At 42.0% G+C, this 16,102-nt stretch overlaps 1 protein-coding gene and 1 long non-coding RNA gene across 2 annotated transcripts in view; one reads left to right on the top strand and one right to left on the bottom strand.

Moving 5' to 3' along the window:
• LOC142290399 (macrophage scavenger receptor types I and II-like) overlaps positions 1 to 7,992 on the top strand; it is a 127,324-nt gene extending 119,332 nt beyond the window's left edge. The window contains exons 9-10 of the mRNA XM_075334359.1: positions 500 to 679; positions 7,365 to 7,992. Of these exons, the coding sequence (XP_075190474.1) occupies positions 500 to 679; positions 7,365 to 7,498 (314 nt within the window). The 3' untranslated portion in view covers positions 7,499 to 7,992. The remainder of the gene's footprint in view (positions 1 to 499; positions 680 to 7,364) is intronic.
• Positions 1 to 10,698, bottom strand: part of LOC142290409 (uncharacterized) — a 158,334-nt gene extending 147,636 nt beyond the window's left edge. The window contains exon 1 of the long non-coding RNA XR_012750299.1: positions 10,609 to 10,698. This is a non-coding gene — a long non-coding RNA (uncharacterized LOC142290409). The remainder of the gene's footprint in view (positions 1 to 10,608) is intronic.
• Between the last annotated feature and the right edge of the window lie 5,404 nt (positions 10,699 to 16,102).

Raw genomic sequence — 16,102 nt, 5'->3', positions numbered from 1 at the left:
TCTTAGGTTTACAGTTGGGCCATACTCCTTCCATTTTTGGATGATGAATTGAACATTGCTCTGTGAGATGTTCAGAGCTTGAGGTATTTTTTTATTCTAACCCTACTTTATTTTTCTTCACAGGTTTATCAATAACCTGTCTGTTGTGTTCCTTGGTTTTCATGATGCTGTTTGATCCGTAAAGTTCTCAAAAAACCTCTGAGGCGTTCGCAGAATAGCTGTAGTTATAGTGAGAATTTACTAATTACGTGATTTCTGGAGGCAATTGCTCACTATGGATTTAATTTATTAGTATCCGACTACAGGGGGCTGAATACAAATGCATGTTATCATTTTCAGATTTATATTTTTAATATATTTAGAAAACCATGTATAACATGGTAAAAGGTGGAAAAGTTCACAATATATTGATAGTTTTTCAAGGCACTCTTCATGCTTATATGCTAGTAATATGTGTGTATTTTTATCAACATTTAATAAAACATTATCTGATGCATAGATTCATCTGTACGACTCGTTGGTGGGACAAGGCCTAATGCAGGAAGAGTTGAAGTTTTTCACAATGGACAGTGGGGTACCATATGTGATGATCATTTTGACATGCTGGATGGTAATGTGGTATGCAAGATGCTTGGATACAGGAGGGCTACTTTGATTTTGCCAAATACGTATTCTTCAGGTAATTATTTTATGTTAAGAATTTCTTGTTTATTTTTTACTACTATATTAATGTTCTCAGATTATATGCAAGAGAGTAGAGATGAGTGGATCCATGGAAGTTCGATTCGGCGGGTTCAGCCGGACTTTAGATAAAGTTCGGTTAGGGACCCGAAATTGACCTGAACCCCAATGGAAGTCACTAATTGGGACACTTGGATTTCCGCCACACACAGCGCCAGTCATAAACAGAACACTTCTGGGGGAGAATGATCAGGGTTTTCCAAATTTTTTTGTGTTGGGTGCACACTACATCCGATCATGCTGTTGTTACCTCCAGTGCAAGTCATTTAATCACTGCAAGCGGCTCACACTGGGCCGTGCACCAAGCGTACCTGAGCACAGCGATGCTCGCTTCAGTGGTTTGCGTAAGTAAAGTACCAGAACTCTGTTTTTCTGGGTTTTTTTTTTTTTAAAGTCTGTGTTTTTTATGAACACCGAACACCAAAACTCTGGTTCACTCATCTCTATCACAGAGCATTTCTATCAATGTATGATTTGTGCTTTATACAATGGCATAACTAGAGTGTAAAGGGCCCCAATGCAAAATATAGGTCTGGTCCACTCCCCAGAATGTTGAACAGATGTATGGGCTCTTTTAATGTTATAAATTCTACTAACTATAAGATGCATACAGCTGCACACTAAAAAGCCAACAATGTATAAGGGAACTCCGGTACTGCATTACTGCTTAATGAAAAAATGAGATTTTTAGTTTATGTATTGGCCAATTCATGTAAGCCCGGAAACCAATGGCAAGGTAATCTCTACAGTCCGGGTACCTAACTTTTACCCAGATTACCTTGCCATTGGTTTCCAGGCTTACATGCATTAGTCAATACATAAACTAAAAATCTCATTTTTTCATATAGCAGTAATGCAGTACCAGAGTTCCCTAATATATTGTTGGCTTTTTAGTGTGCAGATGTATGCATCTTATAGTTACTATGTTTTTTCAGCTAGCACTTATTCACATTTGTTGGACGTGCGGGTCAGTTTTTTTTTTTTTTTATTTTTTACAAATTTTAAATAAATCCTACTAAGACATACAAATTGCCCCTCCCCCCTTCATTATTTAGTAATGTCACTATCCTGAGCCCCTTCCTTGTATAAATGTCCCCATCCTAGGCTCATACTGGTACATATGTCCCGATCCTGATTTATAAGTCCCCTACCCAGATAAATACAAGTGCTCCTCAATAAATTAGAATATTATCAAAAAGTTAATTTATTTCAGTAATTCAATACAAAAAGTGAAACACCTGTATGATAGAGAGTAATTACAAACAGAGTGATCTATTTCAACTGTTTATTCCTGTTAATGTTGATGATTATGACTTACAGCCAATGAAAACCCAAAAGTCATTATCTCAGAAAATTTGAATATTTATAAAAAACAAATGAAAAAATGATGTTAAACTCAGAAATGTTGGCTACTGAAAAGTCTGTACAGTAAATGCCTCAATACTTACTCCAGGCTCCTTTTGCATGAATTACTGCATCAATGTGGCGTGGCATGGAGGCGATCAGCCTGTGGCACTGATGAGGTGTTATGGAAGCCCAGGTTGCTTTGATAACAGTGAACAGTAGAGAGGGGTGATAATGCCGCGCCAAAAATCACTATGAATATCAGATTAACGTATCTTTATTATTGGCATAGGTCTACGCGTTTCAGGAGCTCTGCTCCCTTCCTCAGGACCGACAAGCATAAAAGAAACATCAAATCAGATTGATGTTTCTTTTATGCTTGTCGGTCCTGAGGAAGGGAGCAGAGCTCCTGAAACGCGTAGACCTATGCCAATAATAAAGATACGTTAATCTGATATTCATAGTGATTTTTGGCGCGGCATTATCATCCCTCTCTACTGTTCTCTGTTATCTGCCTCCGGGGGGCTGCAGCCTGGATCACAATTTTACATGCGAATAAAGGAGTTGTGACTTGCACAACTTCATCTGGTGAGTAGTACTCCCCCCCCTTCACCCCACATTATTGGGGTAATACCCTATCTGCGCTTCTTTTTCCACAGCTCTATATATCAGGTTGCTTTGATAGCAGCCTTTAGCTCATCTGTATTGTTGGTTATGATGTCTCATCTTCCTCTTGACAATACCCCACAGATTTTCTATGGGGTTTAGGTCAGTCGAGTTTACTGGCCAATCAAGCACAATGATACTGTGGTTATTAAACCAGGTATTGGTGCTTTTGGCAGTGTGAACAGGTGGCAAGTCCTGCTGGAAAATGTAATTTCTATCTCCAACAAGCTTGTCAGCAGAGGGAAGCATGAAGTGCTCTAAAATTTCCTGGTAGATGGCTGCACTGACTTTGGTCATGATAAAACACAGTGGACCTATACCAGCAGATGACATGGCTCCCCAAACCATCACTGATTGTGGAAACTTCACACGAGACCTCAAGCAGCTTGGATTGTGGCCTCTCCACTCTTCCTCCAGACTCTGGGACCGCGATTTCCAAATGAAATGCAAAATTTACTTTCACTGAAAACAACACCTTGGACCAATGAGCAACAGTCCAGTTCTTTTTCTCCTTGGCCCAGGTAAGATGCTTCTGGCACTGTCTATTGGTCATGAGTGACTTGACACAAGGAATGTGACAGTTGTAGCCCATGTCCTGGATACGTCTGTATGTGGTGGGTCTTGAAGCACTGACTCCAGCAGCAGTCCACTCCTTGTGAATCTTCCTTAAATTTTTGAATGGCCTTTTCTTAACAATTCTTTCAAATCTGCGGTTATCCCGGTTACTTGTGCACCTTTTTCTGCTACACTTTTTCCTTCCACTCAACTTTCCATTAATATGCTTGAATACAGCACTCTGTGCACAGCCAGCTTCTTTAACAATCATCTTTTGTGGCTTACCCTCCTTGTGGAGTATGTCAATGACTGCCTTCTGGACATCTGTCAAGTCAGCAGTCTTCCCCATGATTGTGTAGCCTACTGAACCAGACTAAGGGACCATTTTAAACGCTTAGGAAGCCTTTGCAAGTGTTTTGTGGTAATTATACTCATTGCCTGAGATAATGACATTTGGGTTTTCATTGGCTGTTAGTCATAATCATCAACATTAATAGAAATAAACACTTAAAATAGATCACTCTGTTTTCAATGACTCTATATAATATGTGTTTTACTTTTTGTATTAAATAACTGAAATAAATTAACTTTTTGATGACATTCTAATTTTTTGAGAAGCACTTCTATGTCCCCCATCATGATTTATATGTCCCCATCCTAATATATATGTCGCTCATCCTGGGCCTTTTCCTGATGTATTTGTCCTCATCCTTGACTCATCTTGGTACATATTTACCCAGCATGTTATATATGTTCCCCATCCTGTTATTTACATCTCCCATCCTAGTATATATGTCCTCATCCTGGGCCCATCGTATTAAATTTATCCACATCCTTCCTGGTATACCTGTCTCTAATGCATAAACAAAACAAACATTTTACTCAATTTCCCCACTCCCACATCGCACAGCGTCCTCCTCTGTAGCTAGTGCAATGGCCAGCAACTGACATAGGTGTGTCTACTATGGTGACGCATGACGTCACTGTTATACCACCAGTCACAAATGCGCCACGTCAGCTGCAGGCCTCTTTGGCAGGCAACTTGTATTGCAGTGTAGGGACCTGACGGGTCTCTGAGCAGCCATGCATATCAGTCGGATGTGCGTGCTTAGACACACATCCAGCTGAAGTGGGCACTTGGGTCAGCGAGCCCCCTTGAGCTTGGTTGTGATCATTACACCCCTGGCTTTAACTAAACAAGATATTAGAAAGAGGTAACTGAATATGAATTTATCCATGCTCAATTAACAATAGTATAATAATGACACTGACGCTTCTAATTTTAAATAGCTATTAGCATTATCTAGATGGATATTTTTGGCTAGTGCTTGTAAAATATTTTATTCTCTGTTTTTATTGCTCATTGTCAATGGGATATCATGTTATAACAGAAATCCCCTTCGGCTGCTCTGCAAACAACCCATAAAGTCACTCTCCAGCCCAAGTTTACAGTTAGACTATAAAAATATATAGTCAGCATACATGCTGCCCTCCTAATGATCGTTTCTTCTGGTCCCCCGTTTGTCATCTTGACAAAATAGTTAGGGGAGTTCCTTGAAGTTACACACTCCTGACCACTACCTCCTGAAGAACCTGCACTGATGACACTGACAATGTGTTCTGCCAGTTTTTATCTTCCCCTTCAGGAATTTTGCAAAAAATGCCCAAAGAAGGCAGTAGCTGTCATTGGGGGATCAGTATCCTAAAGTAATGGATAGAAAAACAGCCCTGAAGGAGCTCCCAAGCAAAGAAAGTGAACAGTATTTGACAGATTTTTTTACTCTGATGTTTCGGCCAGAATGGCCTTGTTCACAGAGTTTACTGTTGTTGGTGGTTCAGTTTGTTGTGAGTATATGATTGCAAAAAATGCCCAAAGAAGGGTGTAGTTGTCATTGGTGGTTCAGTATCCAAATATAATGGCTACAAAAGCAGCCCTGAAGCAGTTAACTGTCATCTGTGGTTCAGTGTTTGTCACTTGAGGGGATGTTGAAGGGTTTTTTTTCTACTATGTAACGGATTCTGCGATCATCCATCACTGTCATGTTCCATGAATATCCAGGCCTTTTTGAGTTCCCAAGCTCCCCAGTGTGCTCTTTTTTGCAGAATGTAATAAGATATTGATTTGGTCACTCCTAACATTTCTGCTATCTCTCTGATGGATTTCTTCTTATTTTTCAGCTTATTGATGGTCTGTTTCTTTTCCATTGAGGACTCCTTTGCTAGCATGTTGTGGGTTCATAGCAACAGCTTCCAAATGCAAATGCCAAACCTGGAATCAACTCCAGACCTTTTACCTGCTTAATTTATTATGGATTAATGAGGGAATAGCCAATGCAGCCCTTTAAAGAGCTTTTGTGATATTTGTCCAATCACTTTTGGTCCCTTGCAAAAGAGGCAGCTACATGTTAAAGAGTTGTAATTCCTAAACCCTTACTCCAATTAGGATATGGATACCCTAAAATAAAACCTGAGAATCTGCACTTTAAGTCCATATTTTTTTATATAAATGTATCTTTAATATGTTTAGGTAAACAGCTAAAATGCCAAAAATTGTGTCACTGTCCAAATATTTCTGGACTTAACTGTATGTGAGTCTGATAAACTTAAAAACGTGGTGGTGAAGGAACAAAATGGGACATCATTTGAATGACAAATGCAAAATTACAAAAGGGCTAGAACATTTTGGGGCAACTCAAATCATGCTTGAGCACAAAGGCCTTTTTGCTATGTCAGATAATGGAAAATCCCTGAAAATTGATCAGAAGCTTGAATTGGATGTAATGTAATAGTAAAAAAAAAACAATATTGCCAAGCAACTGATGTTTGTGCTACAAAAGAATCAAGAAACTTACAAATATCAAAATGGAAACTAATTATGATTCCAGGTCTTGTTAATGAAAGAAGCACATGGGTCAATATTCATCAAGGCTGGTGCTGTGCATGCCGGTTTTGATAAGGGGTTGTGCTGTAGTCCCATATTCCTGGTATATTAAAAGGACCACACCACTTAATGAATCAGATCTGTCTAAAAAGTGGCGTGTGCCTCACCATAAATCTTACTGTTATAAAATACGTCACAGCTAGTCGTGAATTAGACATGTGGTGGCACTCCAGTCCACACACACCCACTATGGCGGCTGAAATTGGTGGAAAAATGACAAAAGTCAACAATTTTGCAACTTTTGAAAGTGATTTACCCCAGTATTCTGGCACAATCACTTTGATGAATCAGGCCATGATGTCTGTTCCTCTTCTGCAATTCGTCACCCCCATGTCATCTAACCAGGTATTCCCTTTGTAGAGCAGAGGCCAGCTCAGGTTCTTGCCACTCAATAGCAAATAGCATGGGATTAAGAAAAGCTGCCCCCCTTTTGCCAAAGACCCCATTACAGTCGCCATTTGGATGCCCTGATATATAGCATTCTAAAATGTTATATATATATGTGTCCAAGTTGACCTGTTTAACATAAAAAAGACCGTCTATTATACTCACTAGCGAGCCGGTACGGTCAGATGGGCGTCGCTGGTTTTGATTCGACATTGTCCTCCTTTCCCTGCTTCGTGTGGATCGTGCGTCCTCTTCGCTATCGAGTTCCTGTGCAGGCGCACTTCTCTGTTCCTTGCCATTGGCAGTGTAAAGTATTGTAATGCCCATACACAGATGCTCTTTGGCCTTTCCCCCACATACTGTAATTATTACAGTACCTTTCTTTGCGCTCGTCAGAGCAGAGAGAAGTGCACATGTTCGGGAAAGTAATGAGGGAGACGGTGTGGATCATGTAGGATGCATAATCCAAACCAAGCAAGGAGGAGGACAGCGCTGGATCAAGACCAGTGATGCCCATCAGACTCAAAGGTGAGTGTATTAAAAGGCATTTTTTGCATTATGCAAATCAGCTTGAGGACATACTGTATCTGCAGTATTCTAAAATGCTGTGTATAAGGGCTCACTGGTGGTGGCCGTACGTTATATGGGGAATACCTGGTGATAGGTTTCCTTTAATTGTCGTGTTGTAATTTCTTTGCCTTAATAACTGAATAACTGTCTTTACTTACAGGATTTGGCAGAATATGGATGGATGACGTTCAATGTACTGGAACTGAAAGCTCCATCAAAGACTGTAGATTCCCTGGCTGGGGGGTAACAAACTGCAGTCACCGGGAAGATGTCGGTCTTATATGCGCTGAATAAACATATCCATCTTCTCTTTATAATTAACATTTATTTACTGTTTTAACCACTGATAAAGTTTCCAATCAATATATATATATATATATATATAAGAGAGGGAGAGAGAAAGACTGTCGCTAAGCTTTAACTTAGGCTGCCCATTACAACTCCATGTTGTACAATTTACTGCATCAATATACTTTTAAATAGTTATAGAGAAATGGTACAACCATCAATATGTAATTGTATCTATACTCATTCTAAAATTTCCAAAATGAAAAAATGAATAAATTGCTAGATTTGTGCATGTATCTTTGATGAGGAGCTTTGATTTATGGCTGAAGAGCCACAATACTATTGTATTAATGCTAATAATTCATGCTGAACAGATCTACCTTTGCATAAATAGTCAATTTTATATAAAAATACCACTTCAAAATTATTTATTCCTAATGTTTCATTGCAGCTACTTTAAATATTGGTTCATCCATATAATTTCTGTAAATACTTCTTTACCAAAATTAAAAAAAAAACAACTTTTTTTTTCTTTCATTTTTCTATAGCATTTACATTGTTTTGGAAGTTGTTGTTTATTTGACTAGTAGAAAGTAATGATTTCAAACCCTACCACTGATTTATTTTTTAAATAATGTACAAGCTGTAGTACCTAGGCGTTGCCCGGGATAGTAAATGTCTCTCTGTCTCTCTTCCAGTCTCTGTCTATGTGTCGCTGTCTCTTTGTCTGTGTCTTTCTTTGTCTGTCTGTTTCTATCTCTCTGTCTGTATCAGTCTATCTCTGTGTCTGTCTCTATATGTGTGTCTGTCTGTCTCTTTCCAGATCTGTCTCTTTCAAGGTCTGTCTCTTTCCCCGGCTGTCTCTTTGCCCGGCTGTCTCTTTCCCCATCTGTCTCTTTCCAGCTCTGTCTCTTTCCCCGGCTGTCTCTTTCCCCGGCTGTCTCTTTCCCCGGCTGTCTCTTTGCCCGGCTGTCTCTTTGCCCGTCTGTCTCTTTGCCCGGCTGACTCTTTGCCCGGCTGACTCTTTGCCCGGCTGACTCTTTGCCCGGCTGACTCTTTGCCTGGCTGTCTCTTTCCAGGTCTGTCTCTTTGCCCAGCTGTCTCTTTGCCCGGCTGTCTCTTTGCCCGGCTGTCTCTTTCCCCGGCTGTCTCTTTCCCCGGCTGTCTCTATCCCCGACTGACTCTTTCCAAGGCTGACTCTTTCCAGGGCTGACTCTTTCCAGGGCTGTCTCTTTCCAGGGCTGTCTCTTTCCAGGGCTGTCTCTTTGCCTGTCTGTCTCTTTGCCCGTTTGTCTCTTTGCCCGTCTGTCTCTTTGCCCGTCTGTCTCTTTGCCCGTCTGTCTCTTTGCCCGTCTGTCTCTTTGCCCGTCTGTCTCTGTCTTTTTATTATTTTAGCCACTGATAAAGTTTCCATCAATATACATATAAAAGAGGGACAGAGAAAGACTAAGCTTTAACTTAGGCTTCCCATTACAACTCCATTTTGTACAATTTACTGCATCAATATACTTTTAAATAGTTATAGAGAAATAGTACAACCATCAATATGTAATTGTACCTATACTCATTCTAAAATGTCCAAAATGAAAAAATGAATAAATTGCTAGATTTGTGCATCTAAAGCGGGCTTTACACGCTACAATATATCTAACGATGTGTCGGCGGGGTCACGTCGTAAGTGACGCACATCCGGCATCGTTAGTGGTATTGTAGTGTGTGACACCTACGTGCGACCATGATTATGCGTTCAAACGTTGATTGCATACACGTCATTCAAAATCTAAAAATTGAACGTCCGGTTGTTCAATGTTCCCGAGGTAGCACACATCGCTCTGTGTGACACCCCGGGAACGATGAACACATCTTACCTGCGTCCTGCCTGTAATGCGAAAGGAAGGAGGTGGGCGGGATGTTTACGTCCCGCTCATCTCCGCCCCTCCGCTTCTATTGGCCGGCCACTGTGTGACGTCGCTGTGATGCCGATCGTCCATCCCCCTTCAGGAAGTGGATGTTCGCTGCCCACAGCGAGGTCATATAGAAGGTAAGTACGTGTGACGGCGTTTAATCGTTTGTGCGACACGGACAACAAATTGCCCATGCCGCACATACGATGGGGGCATGTACAATCGCATACGAGATCGCATATGTGATTGCAACGTGTAAAGCAGCCTTATCTTTGATGAGGAACTTTGATTTATGGCTGAAGAGTCACAATTACTATTGTATTAATGCTAATAATTCATGCTGCACAGATTTACCTTTGCATAAGAAACAATTTTATATAAAAATACCACTTCAAAATTATTTATTCCTAATGTTTCATTGCAGATACTTTAAATTTTGGTTCATCCATATAATTTTTGTAAATACTTCTTTAGAAAAATGAAAAAAAAACAAAAAACTTTTTTTCTTGCATTTTTCTATAGCATTTAGATTGTTTTGGAAGTTGTTGTTTATTTGACTAGTAGAAAGTAATGATTTCAAACCCTACCACTGATTTATTTTTTTATATAATGTACAATCTGTAGTACCTGGGCATTGCCCGGGATAGTAAGGGTAAGAACGCACTTTGCTTTTTACCTGCTTTTTACCTGCTTTTTACACACCTGTGGTAAAAACGCATCCAAAACACGTACACGTTTTTGTGCGTTTTGCTGTGTTTTTGTTGCTGCATTTTTTCCAATGCATTGCATGGGTGAAAAACGCTGGCAAAAACACAGAAATAATTAACATATTGCATCTTTGTTGTCACCACAAACACGCACCTAAAACAAAACTGCACTGTGTGGATAGCAAAAATGAAAACTCATAGACTTTGCTACGGAAACAAAGTCATGCAGTTTTTAGACCAAAAACGCACCCGAAAAACGCACAAAAACGCCCGGAAAAAGGCACCGTGCGCACATAGCCTTACTCCACATAAACTGCAGTGTTGACAACGTACACACTATAAGCCGTTCCATATATCAGTTTCCACACTTATATTACAGTTCTTTCTGTATCAGCTGAATTAACTCTTCCTCATCCAAGCTCTAAGAGTATGTTAGCATCTTGGCATCTATAACTGTCTTGGCTTTGAGCACTTTGTGGGCTTTCTGGATCTTACTATTGCCTACCTTGATTTAGAATAAATGGAAGCCTGGATTTTCCCTTTCCACAGAGAGTTTCCTTATCCTTTTCAGACAGTCACTGGAGGATAGAAGTGACCGGAAGTAGGTCCACCAACACCTGCGTTCATACACCTCTCCCACCAAACTGAGCCCTCACCTCCTGAGTCCTCAGCCACAGACATCTCTTTTGTTTTTCCTGTCAGAAAAGGACTCAGGAATTTCCTCACTGCTGCTTAACTTCCTTTAACCATATTAGGCAAAGATAGTTTTGAAGGACTCATTGCTAAGGAGAGCAAAACAAATTCCAAACTATTCTTTAATTATATAAACAGTAAAATGATTAAAATTGATGGTGTCGGCCAGTGGTGCACCTAGAGTTCGATGAGCCCTGATGCAAAATTTGGACCTGGGCCCCCATACACCGACACTCGAGATACAGGACAATTACACCTATACTTGGCTCTCTCAGCACCTAGCTTTCCCATGCTCTGAAATCCCTCTTTCTATCAGCATCCAGCTTTCCTATGTTCTTGTGCCGCCCCCGTGCCAGCAGCCGACGCTGCTCGGGCCCAGACCTTCCGGTGGGTGGCTCGAGGGTCTCCGGACCCGGGGGTCTCGCGGACATACCAAATAAATGGAGGGACGTAGATGTACGGGCTACGCCGTGGTAAAGTTTGTGACGCCACTCACGGTGTGTGGTGAAGTGGGACACCACCGCTGCTGTTATGGGGCACCCGGGGAAGATGTTGTGCAACAAGTTGTTAACCCCTCCGTGGGCAGGGATGGTGGCCCCGGGACCCGGTGTTGGAGTGCAGGGGATGGCGAACGCAGGGGGTGCTGGTGTACTCACTGTTAGTAAAACACACAACTCTCTGGTAAACCAAGGTGATGGTGGCCGGTGCCGCGGCCGGTTGCGTTTTGGTTCCCCCACCATTTCCTGCACTGCTTTGTGTAAGTTGGACTTTTCTAGTGTGAAACTCAGGAGTCCGCTCCCGGCTGGATGTGGCCTAAGGAGCCGTGCCCCAGATGCTGGCCCGTGGGATCTATGGACCCTGGCAGTGACCTCTTATCCCTAATCGGTGGGCTGTTGTCTTCTATGAGAAACTTTGGGTGGGACAGGACCTCTAGCCTTGGCTTCAATCGGTTAATTAACCAGTTCCGCTTTGTTCTGGTCCTGGCTTCAGGGTCCGAGTACCCCCCTTTGTGCTACGGTTTCCGGGTCGGGTCCCCTTGTTGGTACTGGCAGGCTGCAACACTGTTCCAGTCCACTTCGGTTCTGCCGAGCCGTCTTCCCGTCTCCTGCTGACGGAGACCACTGTCTGCCTCCTAGCCAGTTGCACCAGGGCTCCTACCCTAGTACCGTTCAACTTGGACTTTCCTGCTGGAGCTACCCTTAGCTCCAGCCCACACTCCTCTCCAAACTGAACTTCAGACTGATCAGACTTAACTAAACTGACTGTTTTCCCGCCCCGGTCTGTCTAGACCCCTGGGTGGGCATGTCCCAACCACCTGGTCACGCCCACTGGTGTGTCTATCTGTCCCTAAGGTGGGGTGACTAGGCCTTTCTGGTTGGCTGTGTGTTTCCTAGTGAGGGAAGGTGTTATGCGGCAGCCTATTTGTGACTACCTGGTTTTGCCAGGGCATCACATTCTGATATCCATCTTGTCCTTGGCACCCTGTTTTCTCATGCTTTGCTGTTCATCTTTTCCTCAGTGCGCAGCTTTCCCATGCTCTGCTGTACATCTTTACTTCAGCACCCAGCTTTTCCATGCTCTGAAATCCCTCTTTCTATCAGCATCCAGCTTTCCTAAGTTCTGATATCCATCTTGTCCTCGGCACCCAGCCTTTCCCATGCTCTGCTATACATCTTTACCTAAGCACGCAGCATTCCTTTGATATCAGAGCATGGAAAAGCTGGGTGCTGAGGGAAAAAGCCTTCTTCACCCAGCTTTCCCATCCCATGCTTCAATCTTTGTCCCCTATCCTTGTATGTATGTCTCCATCCTGGTACATATGATCCCCATCACACCGCACACTTTAAAAAAAAAAAAAAAATATAACAATTATACTCACCTTCCCTCTGCTGCCCCAGTGTGTGGTGTTCTCTTCTGATACAGTTTTTCTACATGCACTCATATACCCCTATAGAGAAACACACGCTGTATACAGTACATACACTATTACAGGCACAGTAAACTGGGCACAATATTACATTTGCTGTATACCATATACACACATATGCAATACAAACTATTATATGCCAATTTCTATACACTATATATTAACCACATACACAGATATACACTATAAACTACCTACATACACCCTCATATACACTATATACTACCCACATATACCCTGATATACACTATATACTACCCACAAACACACTCATATACACTAAATACAACCTACACTAAATACTACCAACATTCACACTGATATACACCATATACTACCCACTGATATACACTATATACTACCCCCATACACACTGATAAACACCATATACTACCCCCATACACAATGATATACACCATATACTACCCTCATACACACTGATATACACTATATACTACCCACTGATATACACTATATACTACCCCCATACACACAAATATACACAACCCCCATACACACTGATATACACCACATACTACCCCCATACACACTGATATAAACCATATACTACCCTCATACACACTGATATACACTACCCCATACACACTGATAAATACCATATAATACCCCCATACACACTGATATACACCATATACTACCCCCATACATACTGATGTACACTATATACTACCCACTGATGTACACCATATACTACCCCCATACACACTGATATGCACCATATACTAGCCCCATACATTCTGATACACTATATACTATTCCCATACACACTGATATACACTATATACTATCCCCATACACACTGACATACACCCTATACTAGCCCCTTACACACTGATATACACCATATACTAGCCCCATACACACTTATATACACCATATTCTAGCGCCATACACACTGATATACACCATATACTATCCCCATACACACTGATATACACCATATACTATCCCCATACACACTGATATACACCATATACTATTATTATTATTATTTATTATTATAGCGCCATTTATTCCATGGCGCTTTACAAGTGAAAGAGGATATACGTACAACAATAATTAACAGTACAAAACAGACTGGTATAGGAGGAGAGAGGACCCTGCCCGCGAGGACTCACAGTCTGCAGGGAATAGGTGATGGTACAATAGGTGAGGACAGAGCTGGTTGCGCAGTGGTGTACTGGACTGAGGGTTATTGTAGGTTGTAGGCTTGTTGGAAGAGATGGGTCTTGAGGTTCCTCTTGAAGCTTTCCACGGTAGGGGAGAGTCTAATATGCTGAGGTAGAGCGTTCCAGAGTATGGGGGAGGCCCGGGAGAAACCTTGTACACGATTGTGGGAAGAGGAGATAAGAGAGGAGTAGAGAGTGAGATCTTGTAAGGATCTGAGGTTGCGTGCAGGTAGGTACCGGGAGACTAGGTCACAGATGTAAGGAGGAGACAGGTTGTGGATGGCTTTGTATGTCATGGTTAATGTTTTGAACTGCAGTCGTTGGGCGATGGGAAGCCAGTGAAGGGATTGGCAGAGATGCGAGGCTGGGGAATAGCGAGGGGAGAGTTTGATTAAGCGGACCGCAGAGTTTAGGATAGATTGGAGGGGTGTAAGAGTGTTGGAAGGGAGGCCAGAGAGAAGGAGGTTGCAGTAGTCGAGACAGGAGATAATGAGGGCATGCACTAATGTTTTGCTGATTCTTGGTTAAGGAAAGCATGGATCCGGGAGATATTTTTGAGTTGTAGTCTGCATGAGGTGAAGAGGGCTTGGATGTGTGGCTTGAAGGATAGAGCAGAGTCGAGGGTTACTCCAAGGCAACGAGCTTGTGAGACTGGGGAGAGTGAGCAACCATCAAGCTTGATGGAAAGGCTTGTTAGAGGAGATGAGTGAGGAGGAGGAAAGACCATGAACTCTGTTTTGTCCATGATAAGCTTTAGGAATCGCACAGAGAAGAAGGATGAAATAGCAGACAGACATTGTGGAATTTTGGTTAGTAGAGAGGTAATGTCAGGTCCAGAGAGGTAGATCTGTGTGTCATACTATCCCATACACACTGATATACACCATATACTACCCACATACACACTGATACATACTATATAATACCCACATACACACTGATATACACTATATACTATCCCCATACACACTGATATACACCATATATTAGCCACATACACCATATGCTATCCCCATGCACACTGATATACACCATAAACTATCCCCATACACACTGATATATACTCAAAGAGGGGCAGAGCCAGCACTGCTTGAGAATGGAATGCAAACAATTTTTTTTTAGTGTAAATTCACTATTATTCCAACTGTACTACAATGCAAATTGACATTTTTAGCATATGATTGATCAATAATTTGAGCCGCCCCTGCCAACGTCAAGGCAAATCTCTATAGGTGGTCCTAACTCTATATTTAAATTTTCAATGTGCCATACAGCTAACTAATTAAATTAAAAGCAGAACCATATTAAAGCACACATATACCTGATACATGTCAGGTCCGCTCCCATGCTGCAAAGACAGGCTAAACTGCGACTAAAGGCAGGCTACGTCCCAGTACGTGCAGCTGTGTGCTGCACACACTGAAACAATGTCAAGACTAGCCCTCACAGTGCCCACCCAGCAGTCATGAAAGAAGGCGGAACAGGCCCAAGCATATGGTGCTTAAATAACAATGCCTGTGGAAAGGGCGTGGTAGCTGTGTGTGAACAGACACCAAATTATAAATATGTAGATAGAAACAGAAGGAATATGCAAACCAAAGTCAGGCGTGCATGGCATGGCGGGGGTCAGCCACACTGATATACACTATACACTAGCCACATACACACTGATTGTGATGGGGTCCTTCTCTCATATCACACAATCAACAGAGCGAGAGATGGCTGTACAATCCAAAGAACATTTACTCCAAGAAAATCAAATGGTCCATAACATAATCCACAAAAGAGAGGGCAAAATTAGTCCAGCGATAAATGTCCAGGTCTCTCTGAGAAGTCGCAGCTTCTCCCAGAGGATCAATCCTTTTCTCTTCAAGTTCTCAAACAGACTGCCTCATCCCCCCAGGTAAGCAAAGAGGTTAGGTGGATTCCAGGCCCCCACACCTAGGGACAAACACTACAGGGGGTGATTACCTACAGACAATACAATGTACACACAAGCAATACAAATAATGGACAGTGTACCACGCCTAAAATACGAACCCACACAACATGATACACAGTACACCATATCCCACCATCATACTGATATACACTGTATTCTGCATACACTCTATAACATGTACTTACCTATGGTGAAGTCAGTCTCCAGGAGCAGCGAGACCTTCACATCCCTGCCCCATCACAAGGCA

This window comes from Anomaloglossus baeobatrachus, chromosome 1, assembly GCF_048569485.1.
Source record: "Anomaloglossus baeobatrachus isolate aAnoBae1 chromosome 1, aAnoBae1.hap1, whole genome shotgun sequence".
Taxonomy (NCBI): Eukaryota; Metazoa; Chordata; class Amphibia; order Anura; family Aromobatidae; genus Anomaloglossus; species Anomaloglossus baeobatrachus.
Note: the sequence above shows the minus strand (reverse complement) of the source record. Positions and strands in the feature narration are given on the sequence as shown.